Source organism: Tinamus guttatus, unplaced genomic scaffold, assembly GCF_059628265.1.
Source record: "Tinamus guttatus ecotype Peru unplaced genomic scaffold, ASM5962826v1 Tinamus_guttatus_pri_ptg000652l, whole genome shotgun sequence".
NCBI lineage: Eukaryota > Metazoa > Chordata > Aves > Tinamiformes > Tinamidae > Tinamus > Tinamus guttatus.
Window position 1 is genome coordinate 1,612,750 of NW_028289186.1, and position 18,256 is coordinate 1,631,005.

An 18,256-nucleotide genomic window follows, 5' to 3' on the forward strand; every position below is an offset into this window, starting at 1 on the left:
CTATCCAAGAGGATGACTTAGGGATCAAAGGGCACGAAGCCAAGGCCATGACTCAGGTTCCCAAGGCTTGACCTCATCCATGGCTTGCCCATCCCAAAGCAGCACGTCCCGAGCCCCCGCACCTGGATGCCTTGATGTGGATCCAGCGGTTGGTGTTGACGGGCACGGTGGAGCGCAGGACGACGGGCTTGGAGCCCAGATCGTAGGTCATCTGCACGAAGCCGTCCACTATGGCCAGGGCGATGTAGTCCGAGCGCTCCAGGCCCTTCCCGCTCCACAGGATCAGCCCCTGCGTCGCTTCCGTTTTGATGCTCAGCTCAAAGTGGTTCGACTGCAGGGCCTTCTCGCTGCGCCGGGAGGTGGGAATGGGGGAAAACAGTTAAAAACGGGGCTACAAAAGCACCAGGCAGCTGATCCGCCCCTCAACTAGACCCTAGGATCCCAGAAATGGTGCAAGGAGCCCCAAGAGGCCTCTCAACCACCTCCCACCAAGATTAGAACTATTGTAGCCCTAGATGAGGGCAACCATGGCTCTGTCCAGTTGAGATGGGAAACCCTCAAGGGGGGCACTCGCCCACCTTCCTATGTGGGGCTGCAGATATCCTGGGAATTAATTTTTTTCCACCAACATCCAACTAGAACCTTGTAAGACACAACTGGAGCTATTGACCTCAGCTTGTGCCCTCCTTGGACCAACCCAGAGAAACCCTGGTTGGGTCTCCAGGCATGGGAAGAGGAGGCTACTAGGTGGGCTGATGAACAGTGCCAGGCTGGTCCCAGTCATGCCAGGGAGAGGGTTTTCCCCCACTTTGGCAACCCCATCTTTGCTCAGGCCCTCTTGGAGCAGGCAAAAGGCTCTGGGCAAGGAGCCACGTTGCCATGAGGAGTCACCATCCCCTTTCCTGGGATGCTCTGGGACACAAGTGCACACATAGACTGGACAACACAGGCAACACAGACGGCTTTTTATTCCCAAGGGACACCACGTTCGAGATGCTGGACAAGGTAACTCAGTGTTAGGAAGGGGCAGAGCTGGAAGTGTGGCCTCCTCCGTGTTGGCTCCTACAGAGCCGTGTCCCTTATAAATAGAAAGCCAAAGGTGTGGACAACAAGGACACGCACAGAGAGGAGATGGGGATGCAGCAGGAGCAGAGCAGGAGCCGCGAGCAGGAGGCCTGGACTCACCTGAGCTCCAGGGCAGAGTCCAGCGAGTCGGGACTTAAGAGGCAGGAAGAAAGGGGAGCGTGCGATAAATAAGCACAGGGCAGGGGACACCCTTCCTCCCACCCACGCAGGCAGGGACCACTCGCACCCCAGCAGATGCCTCCTTCATGGGTGCTATTTCATGCAGACCCAGGGCTGCTGCTTTGGGATCCTTGGGATGAGATCCCATCTTGGCCAGAGGCAAACGGCCACCGAGACCTCTCCGGGTGAGCCTGGGGCACCGGAGCAGCAGGATGGGCAAGGGGAAACCCAGCACTACAGCTGTCTTGCTGGCATTGCCCGCAAGCAGCAGGGCCATCATTACAACCAGCTCCAATTTTATAGCTATGTGCACGCTGAAATAAAATGCATGGGGCATGTCCTAGCCAGCAGGGTCCAGCAGCAACTGGAGAGCGAGCCCTGCCCAGGACACAGCCCGATGGCTGTCGGGGGGCAAAAGAAATTGCTTTTTAAGGGCAGACTGACGGAGCCTTCTGGGTTCTGAGGAATGCTGCCCAAGGGTTCCGTAAGGATTTGGGGAGAAGCCCTGCTTCCTCACAGGACAGGGCCATGGGCTCTGCTCTGCAGTTCATGGGCTGCTGACATGCACGCGTCCACGGAGAGCCCGGCTTGCAGGAAACGAAACCCTTATTGCAAAGGTGCAATAAGGGTAGGTGCTAATTGCTCCACATTCACGCAGGAGCAAATGGGGCAGGATCAGCAGCCCTTATCTCAGCACCTAATGCCCTTCCTGCTGGGAGGAACGGGATGTCATGGGGACTTTCCTCCTCTTTGCTCATCACTTAATGCAGGGTAAATGGCAGCGTGCTCCTGGGACAATGTGCGATCTCCTCCATCCTAGGGGTTCCTCTGGAGCCTCTGGAGTGGTGGCCAGGAGCAGGGCACCCGATGGGAATGCCGCTCTCGGAGCATCCCTGTATCCCCCTCCCGCCCTGGGCAGCCATGGGGTGCGAGGAGCACGGTACTTACGCGGGGATCTCATTGGTGAGGTGGCTTGAAAACAAAGAGACAAGGACGTTGAGAGGAGACAGACACACAGACACACGGACAGCAGCTCCACGGGGACGCTCACCTCGGCACGGGGACACGGGCAGCCTTAGTGCTACGGGGAGCAGAGGGTGCAAGAGGGGGTGGCCAGGACGTGCTGTGCAGCTGGGGCTCAGCTGCACCCCGAGGGGTCCACGGGGTTTGGAGGCTGGTGGGGGCTCCGGGGCTCTCAGCTGCTGTGCACGAGGTGCCACTCGTCCTGAGAAGCCCCCAGGGGACATTAACCGCCACACATGGCAGAATGAGGACATGGGACCTCCGGCCTCTATCTCTTGCTCCTGGTAACAGCCTTGATTGAGCCTGGTTCAGCAGAGCAGCCGAATTACCTCTTTGTCACAGCATTGTGGTACTCCATGTAGGTCCTACCATCAAAAGCAATGGCCTCTGCATCTCCAGCTGCCTTCTCGATGATCACTGCGGGAAGAAGAGGAGCCATCAGGCAACACAGCACAGCTTGTGCTTCCTTGGAGACTAGGAAAAGCATCCCTTCACACTCAGCTTTCCCAGCAGGACAAGGAGCACAGCACTGAGCCATCCCTTGGGACGGGTCAGCACCCTGCAAGGCTTTGCTTTCACTCTGAAGCCCCTGAGCTTGGGACAGCTCCCTGTTTTGCAGCCAGCTGACTTAGAATTTGCAGCCTTGTTGCTCTCCTGGTGGCTCAAAGGAGGAACCCAGTTTGGTGATGGCCCAAGAATTGAACTCAGGGAGGTGGCAAGAAAAGAAACCTCAAAAGAGGGATTTGCTCAGATTCACTCAGGATGAAGGTGCCATAAAGCCAAACCCTGTCTCTCTGCCCCAGGAGTACAGCAACCTGAAACAGGGACAGAGAGCTCCAAGGAAGCGACAGGGCTGGGTGATCAACCCATGAGCAGCACCAATTGCCCTGCTACATGCGCCCAACGCATGGATTTCCGAGAAACGTCATGCCTAGAAACACCCCATTCCTCCCAAATCCCTCCCGGCAGCCGCAGCAGGGACAAGCCCTCCGAGGTGCAGGTTCGTTGCAGCATCTGCTGAGGACACAGGACCTCGGTGTCCACCTCACCTTTCTCGCAGCGCGCCCCGGAGAAGCCCCGCTGGCAAACGCACTCGTAGCTCTCCAGCCGGGGGCTGCAGGCTCCCCCGTTCTCGCAGGGGTTCGGCTTCTGCGTGCAGGGGTGGCCTCGGAAGGAGGAGACCGCGATGGCGCTGCGGATGTTCTCCTCCTTGAGGACGGGCACCCCCTTGACGGAGATCTGGACGGCGCGAGGAAGATGAAGCACAGATCAGCCTTCAGCACATCGTGGGGAAGAGGCCAGTGTCCAACCCCACCTCCCGCTTGTCCCCATGCGACATCCATCCCTACAACCCCTCTTGGTGTGTCCCATAGGCACGTGGACCTGAGCGTCCTCCAGCCCTTCCCGTGCGGACCCACATCGGAGTCTTACCCTCTGCACGGCCCCCTCCAAGCTCGTGGAGATGGCAGCGGCTCGGGCCAGCTTGCTAAAGTCAGGGGCTCCCCCCACGTAAAAGGACTCCTTGAGGTTCAGGAAGGTGTGAGGCACCTGCGGAGGAGAGCACCAAGAGTGAGAGGGGACAAGGTTGTCCCCGAAGTTGGCAGGGATGCATCGGGCCCCGCTCTGCAGGGACTCGAGGTCCCTGTCCTTGTAAAGATGCCCTCTTTGATGTCCCCCCGTCTCTGACGTCCTCCTGCATCCCAGCTGTGTGGCACAAAGTCCCAGGGGAATTTTCGGCCACACCAGGCACACAACAGGAGGGATGTCCCTTCCTACATACCCAGGCTGGACCCAGAAACACGGCAGAAACAAGGGTGCAGTTATATGAATCATTAGCTAATGCTTTGTGGAGTTAACACAACAAATATGACCAGATTAATTGAAATGCTTCTGGAAAAAAATACGTAATAACCATCTACAAAGTAATGAAGGATCAGGAAAAAAGTGTCTCTAATCTACAGGGATCCTAGAGCTGCTTGGTCAGAGGAGAAGGGGAATGGGTGAAACAGTGAGATCTGGATGGAAAACAGACACAGAAGAATAACGTGCCGATGGCAGATGAGATGGAGGTGCAGTGGCTCATACTTATCTTTTACCTTGCGGGATTTCTGGGGTCCAGACAGCAGAGGAGGAAAAAAACACAAAGGAAAATCAGAGAGAGAGAAAGAAAGAGATGGGAGATCAGTGGATACCATCGTAACATGCAAGGCTGCAAGCACACGGACTGCAGCCCAGGAGATGCAGAAGGGGATGCTGCCACCCTGGTGTAACCTTAATTTGGAAAGAAGTTTGAAAAGAGGAGAGCGCGGGGAGGGCAAAAAGCCCCTCTTTTACATGCTGTATCGGTACAGATATGAAAGGGCCAGAGCTTGATCCAGATGTGAATCCAGCTGCCTGACCGCAGGGCTGGTGAGGAAGGAGCAAAGTCCTCCTCCTACGTTTCTAGGTGGGTTTTAGGGATGGGTTCAGCAGCAATTGGGTTTGTTGGTTGGTTTTCCTGCATTCTCAGCTTTGCTGATGGAAAGTGGACGGGAGGAAGGCCAATGGCCCTGCCGTGAAGTCCCAGGGAATTGGGGTTTGTGCAGAGAGAAGTGCAGAAGGAGAGGGCACGGAGAGAGGCCAGAGGGAGAAGCTGCTAGCTTGGAAACAGAGCAAAGGCACCACGAACGTCCTCAGCAGCAATGGCACAAACAGGTTTTTGCTACTCAGTGACTTCTCCCTGGCCTGGCTCTTCACGCGGGAAGTGCTCCTGAGCCCCATCAAGGCCCTGTGTGACAATCACCTTTGCTTTCTCCTCCCACAAAGAAGAAAAGCCCTCGGGCCTGAGAACTGCTCGTTTCGCTCCATGCATGGCAGCAGCAGGGCCTGAACCCTCAGAGCTCTGCCTGGCTCCTCCTGGCCACCCAACTTACCGGCGACTCTCCCATCACCCTCTCGCTGCTGTTGATCCTCATCACCCCTTTGCGGCCGTTCCTCTCCAGCAAAACACTTATCCAGGTGTTGAGGGGAACCGGCTCTTTGCTCCTGATGGTGGGAAGGGAAGAGAAGACGCATCTGAGAGCTCTGCCATGGCCACCCGCAAACCCCTCTTGAGCAGCCTGGGATCTGCCCAAGCTCCTGCAGTTGGAGCAGCTTGGGTTGCACCAGCTCACAGCTGTAGAGAGCTCAGCATTAGCCCACAAGATACCCAAAGCTTGGAGAACATCAGCCCTGCTCTGCTCCATGGAGAGCCAACAGGCCAGGAGCCACCAAGGCCAGTGTGAAACTGCTCCCTGCTTCACACTCTTCTGGGGAGGGGGCTCAAAGCCAGGCTGGTCACCAAAGCCACTCCTGCCTCCTTGTTGCCTCTGTCACCACCGTCCCCATTCCCCATGTCACCCCTACCTGAGCACAGCCGCCCCTTTGCCCAGGTCGTATCTGTACTCCAGGTAGCCGTTGTGCAAGGCTAGTGAGACAAAGTCCCCTTTGCCATCCGTCTTCTGCCCGTTGTAGAAGATCATGCCGTTGGGGTTCTTGGCCAGGAACACAACTTCCATAGACATTTTGTCCCTAAGGAGAGATGAGTTACCGACATTTTCCAAAGAGGTTGCCCATGTGCTCTCCTCCTCCACCCTTAAGACAAAGGGTTTGCAAGAGGACCTTCACCTGCCAGCGACTACAGGCATGGCGTGAAGACCATGCATGCTCATGTGTGCATGCACTTCTGCTCTTGGGCACTTACTGCAGGTCGGGCACGAAGGTCTGCAGCCCGTTCAGCTCCAGGTAGGAGGAGAAGCCATTGAACTCCGGCAGGAAGGGGATGCTGTGGTCCTGCTCTGTCACTAGACACAAACAGGGGAACGGTGAAGCCTGGGAGGTCTCTGACCCAGCCCTGCTGGGCCAGATGAGCACCTTTGGCTCCCTCCCTTTCCTTGGCCATGCTTCTTGCCCCGGAGCCTGTCCCACCTTGCTCACAGAAGTCTCCTTCGCGTCCCATGGGACAGGCGCACAAGGCACCTCCCTCTGGCAGCACCAAGCAAGTGGCAGAGACGTGGCAGGGCGTAGGGTCGCAGGGATTCCTCTCATCAGCACATGTTGGACCTGCGGCAGACAAAAGCATGCGCTGGGTTAGCATCTCCAATGCCCCTTGGGCATGGCCCGAGCGGAGACAGCTCCATCCCGGGGCATGCACAGGATGGATGCCTCTGGATGGCTCTGCCAGCCGCCTTCCTGGGTCCTGTCCTCATCTCACGAATAGCTTTTGGCCTAAATTCATTCTGTCTACACTAGACGTGGCTTCATGCTGCACTTCTTCCTCCAAGCCGCAGCGGACACCCCCAGACCCAAACTAGAATCATAGAATCGTTAAGGTTGGAAGGGACCTCTAGAGATCATCTAGTCCAACCCCCTGCACACGCAGGGTCACCTAGAGCACGTGGCACAGGACTGCGTCCAAGCGGGTTTTGAACCTCCCTCACTGCAGCTCACAGCAGAGCCCGAAGGCTCAAGGACACCTTGGTGCTGCCCGGTGGTGGCCCAGGTGCCCCTTCCCGTACCCGTGTAGCTGTGCAGACACTCGCAGTGGAACATCTCGGCCTCCTTCACGTGGCAGACGCCCCCGTGGTGGCAGGGGTTGGGGTGGCAGGGGTCGTTGCCGCACTCGCCCACGCCGCTGCCGTACAGCACGTCGCTGCCCTTCTCCCGCAGGTCGTACATCTGGTTGTTCACATCCAGGAGGCGGATGCAGCCCTTCAGGCCGGCCGTGGCCCCCGTGCGCTCCGCCACCCTGCGGGGACAAAGGACAAAGTGGCAAAAGGCCTCCCAGCCACTGCAATCACCCCAGGCCTTGAGATGTCCCCATTCCCACCAGTTTGCAGAGCCACCGCGACGCTTCATCCGCGGTGCCCAGGGCAGTGGTCCAACACCCGCTACTCACACGGCCATCTGGTCTTCTGGAGCTCCTCCGAGGAACAGGTCGGTGTCGAGGTTGAGCCCGTCCGTCCCCGTGGGGCTCTCCCCGTTGACGTGGGGCTCGCCGTCCACGGACAACATGCCGCTGCGGCGGTTGCGGTTCACCACCAGCTGGTGCCACTTGCCGGGCTCGATGCGGACCTTGCTGGTGATGACGCCGGTGCCGGAGCCGGTGTTGAACCTGGTGGAGGGGGCACTGTGTTGGTGACACGCTGCAGTGATGGCACCGTGGCATGAGGGATGCTGCATGCAGGACAAAGCTGGAACCCCGCAGAGCCTCCAGACCCGCACAGAGCACATCCTTCCCCCATTCCTTAGCATTTAAGCCCTAAAAGGAGCCTTGGGGCTGGGCAGCCAGGCTGCTCCAGCTCTTCTACTCTGCTCAGCCCTGGTGAGGCCACATCTGGAGTATTGTGTCCAGTTCTGGGCTCCACAGGACAAGAGGGATGTGGAGCTGCTGGAGAGAGTCCAGCGCAGGGCCACAAGGATGATCAGGGGCCTGGAACATCTGCCCTATGAGGAGAGGCTGAGGGAGCTGGGCCTGTTCAGCCTGGAGAAGAGAAGGCTGAGAGGGGACCTGAGCAGTGTCTAGAAGTACCTCAAGGGAGGCAGTGAGGAGGATGGTGCTGGCCTCTTTTCACTGGTGGCCACCGACAGAACTAGAGGCAATGGCCACAAACTGAAGCACCAAAAGTTCCACAGGAACTTAAGGAAAAATTTCTTAACAGTGAGGGTGCCAGAGCACTGGAACAGGCTGCCCAGAGAGGTTGTGGAGTCTCCTTCTCTGGAGATCTTCCAAACCCGCATGGACGCAGTCCTGTGCCATGTGCTCTAGGTGACCCTGCGTGTGCAGGGGGTTGGACTAGATGATCTCTAGAGGTCCCTTCCAACCTTAAGCATTCTGTGATTCTATGATTCTGCGTGGGGCAGAGCACGGGCACCCACCTGAGCTCCACAAAGCCGCCCAGCAGCGCCAGGGAGATGAAGTCCTTGCCGCGGTTCTGCCCGTTGTAGAGGAGCAGCCCGCTCTGCTCGGCGGCCCGGAACTCCATGGCGATGCGCACGGTGTGGTACGCCTTCATCATCTTGAAGGCCAGGTAGGACTTGCCACCAAAGCTGGGGATGAAGTACCTGATGGCTGCGAGAGAGAAAGGAAGAGTGGGTGAAGCCGAGGTGGGACAGGACACCAGAAAAGACCACAAGCTGGTAGGTTTTTCAGGAAAAACAACTCTCACAACCAGCTAGAGCCTCCAGCATGACACCAGCTTGCCATGGTGAGGGGACAGGCCAGCAGAGCATGGGGGACTAGGCCTGAATTAGCAGCTCACATGCTCTTGTGTTTGAGAACACAGTTAACAACTATATCTGTGCCAAATTAACCAGCACTCCCTGGCTTTAGGGATGGACAGCAGCACAGTACTCAGCTGAAATAAGAAAGCTCAGGATTCCCATGCTTCAGGGCACTGGAATAAGTGTGGCCAGGAAGAAATTGCTCCTGACACCTTCTTGCCGTAGAGTCCTGCAGCTCTATGCACTGTGCACGTGCAAGCTGTTCTTGACAAAGGCAAGAAACAGGTTAAATGGAGTGCCTGAGGTGTGTGCATTGGGGCCAGCACCTCGTATGGGGCTGGGTTTGGGGCTGCCTCTACATCCCCACGCAGCCAGTGCAGATTCCTGGAGCACAGACATGGAAGGGGTCCACAGAGGGAAGACCAATCTGTTCTTGCTAGCTGCACTTAGCAGATGCTTGCAGAAAACACACATGAAGAGGCAACTCTGCAGTGCCACTAGAGCCTGTATCTGGAAGCAGCAGCTCAAAGGGATGCGTTTCCCTCGACTTTGCCATCCTTGCTTTTGGTCTTCCCCATCCCATGGCCACAAGCTGCCACCACCGATGCGCAGGAGCACCGTGGATGCGATGGACCACGTACATTTCTCACAGACGGCTCCTCCTTTGCCCGCGGGGCAGCTGCAGGTGAACTCCCTGCCATCGTCCTCGCAGGTGCCACCGTGCAAGCAGGGGTGCGAGTCGCAGGGCCGCGGGGGCTTCCTGGTGGCCAGCGGCTGGCGCGGGGGCTTCCGCCGGCCGGTGACAGGGAGGGCGGCCGTGGGTCTCCTGGTGCTCGCGGGCGCTGCCGCCTTGGTGCCGGGCCTGCCCGTGGCATCGGGCCGCGCGGCGTGGGCTGTGGTGGCCACGGCGGCCGTGCTGAACCTCCGCGTGGTCGTGGGCGCCATGGTGGTGGCCGTGGTCGTGGTCATGGTGGTGGTGAAGAGCCGCGGGATCCAATCTGAAACACAGTCGCAGAAAGGAGAACATCAGGACCTTGCAATTCCCACCGGGAAAACGGGAAACAGCCCCAGGTTTGGGAATGAGAACAAGTCTGGGCACACGAAACGTCTTCCAAGCCCTGGCTCTGGAAGGCCCGGTGCACTGGGAAGCCCTTGATCACTTACTGCTGAAGATTAAAAGCTGAGACGGGACGAGCCAGCTCATCCCTTTGGAAACCTAAGCCAAGAGAGGGGAAGAGAACACAGCCAGCCAGAAGGGCTCACCAAAATCCATGAATTTGACATGTTCCTGCTGGGGCTTCTTCACCAGGATGGTCTTCTTCTTGGAAGCTTTGATCTGCTTCAGCAGGGCCTCCTGGACGTCAGCTGCTGTGTAGGAAGTGGCTGCACGTAGGAGGAGAAAGAAAAGGCAAGTGTGAAGATGCAGTCCCACCTAGGAGGCTTCCTGACCTCCTCACGACGCATCTGAACCATTCCTTCCCCTAAAAACACATTTCTAGCCTTCCAGGCACCAGTGTGGGGTGCGTCGCCTCCCAGGTTTTCTCACAGCATCTGCTGCTCCTTGCTCATGCTCATTTCTTATACTTATTTATACACTGCTGACAGTACCTGCTCCCTGCTCAGGCGAGCAGTGATGGCAGGGACAGGAACAAGGACAGGGGAGGGTCTTACCTGGGTCAAAGTGGGACTCCACAATGACACGGACAGCGCTGCTCTGCCCCAGGTCTCGAACGCGGATGCTCTTGAAATCCTTCTTAACATCAGAATGGCGGAAAAGCTCGTCCAGCTACTTGGTCAGAGGCAGAGGAGGAAAGCAAACAAACTGATCAATGAGGACAAAAACTTAGGTCAAAGATCTTGGGTCTCAGTGGGCGTCCTTCGTTGCACCTCACTGCAGCCTGCACCCAAATGGATGAACTGGCCAACGAGGCTTTCTGTGCATGTTTGGATTCTCAAATTGAAGTCACTACTGCACTGGGAAATATTGTATGACAATGCAGAACTGCACGAACCATCTGGTCCATATGCCAGGCACACATCTGCTTATACGGCTGCACTGAGGGCTTGCCAACTTTTAAGTGCAGCTTGGAAAAAGCTCTAAATATGTTTAGCTGCTTGCAAAGATGTTTTCTATGACACTTTGCGTTAAGGCGAAGGCTCTTGTCCACAAACAGCCCCATACCAGTGAGCAGGCAACCAGCAGGAGAGCGTGCCCAGGAAACACCATCACTGGCATGGACAAGTATGGACATGGCTGGTTAGGAGCCACTTGGAGAAACTCTGCTCATTCAAGGAGCAGAGGACTGCACTTCTGGAGGTCACCATTTGCGTTTTAAGCATCTGTCCCTCATGGCACACATGGAGTGCAGGGATCTCTTTCCTTTAGCCAAGGTTGGAAACGCCCTAGTTGGGCTCCAGATCAAGTGCAAAGGACTCACCGCACTCTCGATGCTCCTGGCCGTCTCCCCAAAGAGCTCGGATTTGGGGTCAGCCATCTCGGGTGTGTAGAACAGCTCCTGGCCTTCCACCTCCTCCAGGATGAGGACTCCTTGGAAGACTTTGGTAGCTGTAGAAGGAGGGCAAACAAAAAAAGCCCTTCAACTTGGCTAGTGGGATGGTGGGGGGCAGAGAGTATTCAGTCCCTGGGGGAACAGGAGATGGTGGCATGTGGGTAGTGCCAGTGTTGGGGTTAGTCTGGATGGGTCTGGGAGGAGAGCATGGAAGATTAGTATCGGAGGGTGCTGGAGCGGATGGCAAAGACCAGGCTGGAGATGGCAGCTTTTACCAGACAGTTTCCTCTGAGCTCTGGCCTGGAGAGCAGCCCCCCTGCACGGTCTGAGCAACAAGAGAGACACATTAGCCAGAGCAGCACACATCAACGCGGCCGGATCGGGCAACGGAGGGAAAACGAGGATGTCGGGAAAGGAGAAGACCTATCCCTGCTGCCAGAAACCAGACCGAAGCTGCAAGAGGAGCCCAAGGTGCAGTTCCCTTCCAAGGAGCGGAGGTGGCTCCAGAAAGGTCCTTGCTGGGGATGTCTGCATGGGAGTTTCATGGCAGGGGTCCCTTGTTGGGTTAAAAAGGGAGCCAGATGTTCTGCTGGAAAACTCAGTTTCCAGGTCCAGAAAGACAGTCAGAAAGACCTCAGTGAGCAGCTAGGAGGCACCCAAGGAGACTGAGGATGAGTGCGCAGGACACCCACGATTCTGCAGCAAGCAGAGTGGCTCTGCAAACCCTCACAGTGTGAAAATAAGTGTGGGAGGTAAAAATTGATGCCATCCACATGGGGAGAGAAATGCACATGGGCAACACAACATGGGCATAAGCTGAAAGAGCTCAAAACCCCCAGGAATTCCAGCAGGAACAGAGGGGCTATCCTGGCACTAAGGTGCCCTGGCAAGCCCAGTCTCTCTGCAGTGCAGCCACTGTAAAAGAGGGAAGTGGAAATCAGGGCAATTCCTTCTTTTCTCCCAGCACCAGTCCTAAGGCAAAAAAAACTGTCCAAATTTTTAAGGCAGTAACAGCTAAGGTAGAAAGGAGGCATCCAGGCAAAGAAAACTGCACATCCTCTCCTGCTACCACGGGCCCAGGACATCCATGGGAGCCCCTTGCTCTGCAAGGACACGGGGACAGGGCTCCCTGCCATGGAGTGAGAACTGAGCAGCTCTCAGCAGCATCTTCCACTCCACTGTGCCCTGCGAGAGTCTGGCCTCATTCCTGACCACCGACACGGAGCTCGGCCCCAAGCACAAACTCACCGGGACAGTTGCTCCCTTCTGCATCCGCAGCCGCCGTCTTGCCATCGGAGCAGCATCCGAGCGGGGTGTTGTAACACGTCGCCCTCTCGATGGCCGGCGTGGGGGTTACCTGGCTTTCTTCCACCTCCTCTTCACCTGCGCAGCATTTAGAAGAATATTTTACCAGTGGGAGACAGGACCTCAGCGCCACATTAAGAGAACTGGGCTGAGAGCCCCATGGTAGAGAACCTGCGCCAGGCGAGGTTCAGGTTGATATTAGGAAAAAAATCTACATGAAAAGAGTAGTCAAGCATTGGAACAGGCTGCCCAGGAAGTGGTGGAGTCACCATCCCCAGCAGCGCTCAAGAATCATGTAGACGAGGCACTCTGTGACATGGTTTAACAGGCATGGTGTTGAAGGACTTATGGTTGGACTTGATGATCGTGAAGGTCTTTCCCAACCATAATTATTCCATGATTCTATGGGAAAGCTTCATGTCTACCTGGGGGCCAAGCCATGCCATGTGTCTCAGCACACCCACCAAGCTAAGCAGACTCACCAGCAGACCCTGCCCCGCTGGATTCCTGGTCTCCACTCATGCCCATCTCCTGGTCTCCGCTGCCTTCCGCGCTGCCAGACTCAACGTAGGCAGGCTGGGTGGTGGCCAGGACCACCGGGGCCGTCGAGAGGGGCCGGACGGTTGTCTTATGCACCCCATGGGTCACCCATGGCGTGGTGGCCGGTCTGGCGGTTGTCACTCGTCTCGTCGTGCCGTGACCTCTCGCAGTAGGGCCGGCTTCCAACAGCAGCGAGCTGGTAGCCACCTCCGTGGGCTCAGGAGCCTGGGTAGTGAGCCGGAGCGGGGGAGGAAGAATTAATTTGTCCAGGGGAAGTGTGGGCAGGGGTCTGGGCGGTGTGGTGTGGCTTGCATGAGTGATGGTCTCTGAAAGGAGCAGCAAGACAGGGTGGTTAAGGGGGGAAGGCTGGAAAAAGAATGGTTGCAAACCCCCAAGCATCTGCGTGGGGCAGAGCATTAGCTGTGCCATGGAGGGACGATGAGGAGCCGCAGAGGGTGGCAGTCCGTGTCAGGGCAGGAGAGGTGGCACTTGCACCCGGCAGGGACACTCACCATGGCACTGGCCCGCGTGCTTCACGGTGATGACCTGTCCCTGCCGGCACGCAATGGTCTTCAGCTGGCACTGGTCCCCATACGTGACACCGTCAGAGCCACACACCTGCATGGGCAGAGGGGAAGTGGAAAGGTGCGTGTTACACCTCTGCTCTCCTCCAAGTTTTGGAGGAAATAAGCCCATTTCTACATGCTGGGCAGGGCAGAGGCTGTGCAGGTCCTTCTGTGGCAAAGGGGATGCAAGTTGCAGAAGCCCAGGAGCAGGGCAGCTCGAAGGCACTAAACGTGGCACGGAGGGAGCCCTGGGACATCCACGACCCCCACGTCGCCTTCTGACCACAGTGGCCCCGCTTCTTGCGGGAGCATCCTTGTCCCATGCCACCTGCGCCAGCCCCACGTGTCCCTGCACGCCGAGTCGCCCCGGCAGCCTCCCTTGGTCATTGCAAACCTTGGTCATGTTGGCCTCGGAGCAGAGCGGGGACGGGCACTCGCAGTGGGCAAAGCCATTGACTTCCACGCACGAGGCCCCAAACTCACAGCTCATCTCCTCGCAGGATTTGGGGGCTGATGGGTCTGGGGTAAGGAGAGAAGGGGAAGAGGTAACAAAGCAGATACCAATGACAAAAAAACAGAAAAAAAAACAAACAAAAAAAACACCCTACATCCCCTGTGCAGGGGTTCAGCTTCCCAAGGGACCCTGCAGAGCCGCTCGGACCGGTGGCAGTGCCAGAATGTCACCAAACAGAGAAGCAGCTCCCTTTTTCCCCCAAAAGCACATGCAGGCAGCATGAGGGATGCTCTTCTCTCGCGTTGTCCCCTGGGTACTCGTGTCCCAGCCTGTCCTGCTGGCATGGGGCTCCCTCACCTTTCTCGCAGCCCGTCATGCCCAGCTTGCTGCCGTTGGGGCACTGGTTGCATTTCATGCCAGTGATGCCGGTCTTGCAAGAGCACAGCCCCGTCATCTGCTCGCAGTCATCACGCACCGAGCCCACCGGGTCGCAGCTGCAGGCTGGTCAAGAGGAGGAAGAAGAGGCTGTTTAGCTGCTGACTTTGTCTGCAGACAACAAGAGACCCTCCAGGTGTCCCAGCGAGTCAAAACGGACAGGGAACCACCTTTAATTATTGTCAAATAAGCACAGAATTGTATCCTGTTGTTTGCAGCCCCATCCCAACAGCATATTTTCTCTTAGCCTTTTTTATTTGGCACTTATCGATTTTCTCACTTACTTCTCCAATGGAGCTTGAAATGAACTTGGCTTCTCTCCTGCTTTACTTCCCCATTTGCTCATGTCTGCTCCCAGCGGGATGAGCACCAAAAACGCTGCCTCATCCCTTCCCTCGCACCCACTGGCAGACACCAAGTGGGGACACTTGGAAGTCACAAGCGGTGCCTTCCAGCAGGCCTGGCCTTGGGGTTCGTGTATTTAAGTCCCGCTTATCCCCGCAGTGACATGAGCCCGGGGACGCGGGTCCCGGCGGGACGCAGCACTCACGCGTGCAGCCGCTCTTGCCGTCGGTGACGATGGCTCGGAAATTCCAGAATCCGGGCTCGCAGCGGTCGCACTTGAGGCCCCCGACGCCCGGTTTGCAGGAGCACTGCCCCGTGGTGGGGTCACAGGCCCCACCATAAGCGCCATACGGGTTACACTGGCAGGTGCCTGCAAGACACATAGGGATAGTGAGAGTCCTGGTCCCAGGGGAGACGCCGGAGAGCCCCCGGATTCGCTCCAGGGATGGAGAGCATCAGCCAACCCTCATGTGCCCCAACTATGAGGGGGGACTAAACCCTCGAGGATTTGCCTATTAACCTTACCAGCATCTCAAACCTCTCTCATACGAACAGCCCAGGGAGAGACTGTCTCTCTGGGCATCTTCTGGGATATCCAGCATGGACTCAGCAACACACAAGTTCTGAGCAACCATCTAATGTTCCTGCATTTGAGAGTGCCTTAGACCACGTAGGGACACAGTTTAGTAGGCATGGTGGTGATGGGTTTATGGTTGGACTTGATGGCCTTGAAGGTCTTTTCCAACCACAATGATTCTATGACTCCATAGACTCAAGACTCTAGAAAGGAGAGGAGCATCCCTGGTAGGAAGCAGAGGAGCATGACCAGCAGACACAGAAGGTAGAATGTGTTTGCACATCTCCATGCACGCATGGAGCCAGGCTGGAGCCTGCAGCAGAGCAAGGGGATAAATTGAAGGCTTCCTCAGCCTGGGAGGTCACTCGTCTTGCTGGAGAGAGACCACCTTCTGCATCTCCTTAGGATGGGATCCCGAGCCCGCCTGACCTGATCTCTGCTCACATCCACCTGCCTTGGAGGTGCCCAAGGCTGGGACCACGGCATTCACTTACTTGGACACCCGGCTGAGCCCACTCCCAGCGCCAAGGTCATGTTATCCGGGCAGCATCCATAGACGGTCTGGCTGCAGTGCACGGCTGGTAGAGGCGATGAGGTTGTGGCGAGGGCTGCAGGGGAACGCAGGGGCACGGGTTACACTTGGCAGCTGGAGCACACGGAGCAACACGGACACTGCTGGTCCTCAGTGGGCACCTCCTCGTGGAGGGAAGAGCGTGGGGGACCAGGCTGGTTGGTGCACGGGGATTTAGAGCCCACAGGTTTGGCTACCCTGGACAGGACTCACCGCGACAAGCTCCTTGGCTAGTGACATAGAGGTCCTGGCGCTTCTCACACCGCGTCTTCTTCAGCTCGCACTCGTTGGCATAGGTGACACCGTCGGAGCCACACACCTGCACGAAGGCAGGGAAGATGCTCAAACCATCCCCGATGGGGAACGGAGCTTCCCCACCCACGGGGTGTCCTGCCATGCCCCAGGAAGGGAGCAGGGTGACAAGGGGGAGGGGGACAAGGACAGCAGGGCCCAGGGTACGTACGGGGCTGCGTGGCACGGCCAGGCAGGTGAAGTCGCACACGCAGCGCTCGTCCTCCGCGTCCTCGTCCCACCAGCCGCCGTACTGCCGGCAACGGTCCTGCTCGCACTCGCTGCCGTCGCCGGAGCCGGAGCCGCCCGAGCCGCACTCTGCAGCGCGGGAAGGACGCGGTGAGGAAGGCGGAGGCGGATGAAGGCCCCGGGGACGGAGCCCTCTCCTTAACACGGGTCAGGGAACCATCCCCAACGCACACGTAGGAGGGCACGGGCAACGTACCGTCCTCGCAGGGCCCCGCACGGGCCACCTCGATGCTCCTCTGCTGCTGGCAGGCGGCCGCCCGCAGCTCGCAGGCGCTGCCGTAGGTGACGCCGTCGCTGCCGCAGAGCGGCGCCGCGGGCTGCCCCTCGCAGCGCGGGCACACGCAGCGCCCGGCCACGCACGCGCTGCCGAAGGAGCACACGCTGCCGCCGCAGGACTCTGCGGGACCACAGGGCGGAACCGCAGTGAGACCGCGCGCGGGCTCGCACGACCCACCTCCCTCCGGCCCCGGAGCTGCCGTTGCTTGTTTAAGCCTGCAAAGATTCTGCAAGGGACATACGAGAGTTCTGAGCATCTCTGAGTCCCATCAGCACCCACTGGGTGTCGTGTCCAGCACCTTTTTGTGGGACAGCCATAAGAAACCCCGTTCCCTCTCACAGTGTTGTATCTCCAGCCTCATAATGCTGCTGGAGCAGTGGCAGTCACCATTACACTTGCTCATTTTTCTTTCCAAAATTTAGAGATCTCCATGTCCTGCTCACCCAATCCATCTGGACATGTTTTACGTGGTCCAAAGCATTGCTTTTCCTAATGTATCATTTGTCCTAATGAAGGACTCGGGCAGGGCTTTTAATTCATTGGGAAATTAGCACAGGCAGGGGAGGAGGAAACGCATGAGCAGGCAGGGATTGATCCCAGGGGACAGAGAATCTACTGATACTTCCAGTTTTGGTGACAGCTGCTACTATGTTTTTAGCCCGATTGTTCTGGGGACATGGGACATGCTCTGCATCACCTCCTGGAAGGTCTGGCCACACTTTAACAAGCAAATGCAATAACCGAAGTGGCTAAAGATCATCTGGGCTCCGAAAAGCCCACTGAAAGGAGCAAGCAGAGGGGACGAGGGGCCCGTGGCAGACTCACTGCAGTGTCCCGGGGCCGCCACGCGGATGGGGCTCTGCTGGGTGCACGCGCGGACGTGCAGCTCGCACTCGCTGCCGTACGTGACGCCGTCCGTGCCGCACACGGGCTGCGAGGACGCGACGCACTCCGTGGGGCACACGCAGCGCCCCGTCTCCGCCTCGCAGATGGCCCCGAACTGGCACTTGCCACAGCGATCTGCAAAAATAAGGGGACATTAATGCAGCGTCCGAGCGTCACCTCCTTATGGAGTTTTCCTTATGGAAAATGCTGCCAAAGCGGCGGTAAAACCTCCTTGCAACCTCCGTCCCCGTGCCGAGCTCTGCATGGAGCAAGGAGCTCCAGCATGCAGGGGATGAAGGAGCAGAGGGGAGGTTCATAGGAGCAAAGAGGGACAGGCTTGGAGGCAGGGGGACAATAACTCCTTCTAAAAGCCATCGGGGCCAGGAGCAATTGCGATGAAGTGGCATCATATACTGGTATAGCTAAGTGGGAAGCAGAGGAGAGCATGGGGTTAGCTGCATTTACAAGGAATATAAGGTGCAATGAATGCATCAGAGCTTGGGCAGCACTGTGACCCTGGGAGCTCTCTTCCCCTGACACACCAGCCATCCTAGGTAGATTTATAGCATGATCTGCTCCATTTCCAGGGTCCTGTCACCTCCCCCATGAAGATGTCCATCCTGCAAACAGCACAAGCCCCGGCTGGGGTCACGGAGGACATTTATCCTGGTAATAACTCACTAGCGTTTGTTGCCCAGATGCCACCAGCACATCTCCTCGCTGCCCATCCCCGGCTCTTTCGT

The 18,256-nt window shown here is 57.5% G+C and overlaps 1 protein-coding gene across 1 annotated transcript in view; it reads right to left on the reverse strand.

Moving 5' to 3' along the window:
* The window catches only part of AGRN (agrin), a 35,974-nt gene that overhangs the window by 1,179 nt on the left and 16,539 nt on the right, over positions 1-18,256 (reverse strand). The window contains exons 8-34 of the mRNA XM_088536190.1: positions 17,454-17,648; positions 16,548-16,748; positions 16,275-16,420; positions 16,025-16,130; positions 15,735-15,848; positions 14,869-15,033; positions 14,241-14,384; positions 13,824-13,948; positions 13,376-13,481; positions 12,806-13,189; positions 12,267-12,401; positions 10,947-11,074; positions 10,180-10,294; positions 9,772-9,891; positions 9,150-9,506; positions 8,164-8,356; positions 7,184-7,399; positions 6,804-7,033; positions 6,214-6,348; positions 5,990-6,089; positions 5,653-5,817; positions 5,181-5,292; positions 4,365-4,376; positions 3,700-3,816; positions 3,318-3,507; positions 2,598-2,685; positions 123-347 (exon numbers count right to left, since the gene is read on the reverse strand). Coding sequence (XP_088392316.1) covers positions 123-347; positions 2,598-2,685; positions 3,318-3,507; positions 3,700-3,816; positions 4,365-4,376; positions 5,181-5,292; positions 5,653-5,817; positions 5,990-6,089; positions 6,214-6,348; positions 6,804-7,033; positions 7,184-7,399; positions 8,164-8,356; positions 9,150-9,506; positions 9,772-9,891; positions 10,180-10,294; positions 10,947-11,074; positions 12,267-12,401; positions 12,806-13,189; positions 13,376-13,481; positions 13,824-13,948; positions 14,241-14,384; positions 14,869-15,033; positions 15,735-15,848; positions 16,025-16,130; positions 16,275-16,420; positions 16,548-16,748; positions 17,454-17,648 — 4,324 coding nt within the window. The remainder of the gene's footprint in view (positions 1-122; positions 348-2,597; positions 2,686-3,317; positions 3,508-3,699; positions 3,817-4,364; positions 4,377-5,180; positions 5,293-5,652; positions 5,818-5,989; positions 6,090-6,213; positions 6,349-6,803; positions 7,034-7,183; positions 7,400-8,163; positions 8,357-9,149; positions 9,507-9,771; positions 9,892-10,179; positions 10,295-10,946; positions 11,075-12,266; positions 12,402-12,805; positions 13,190-13,375; positions 13,482-13,823; positions 13,949-14,240; positions 14,385-14,868; positions 15,034-15,734; positions 15,849-16,024; positions 16,131-16,274; positions 16,421-16,547; positions 16,749-17,453; positions 17,649-18,256) is intronic.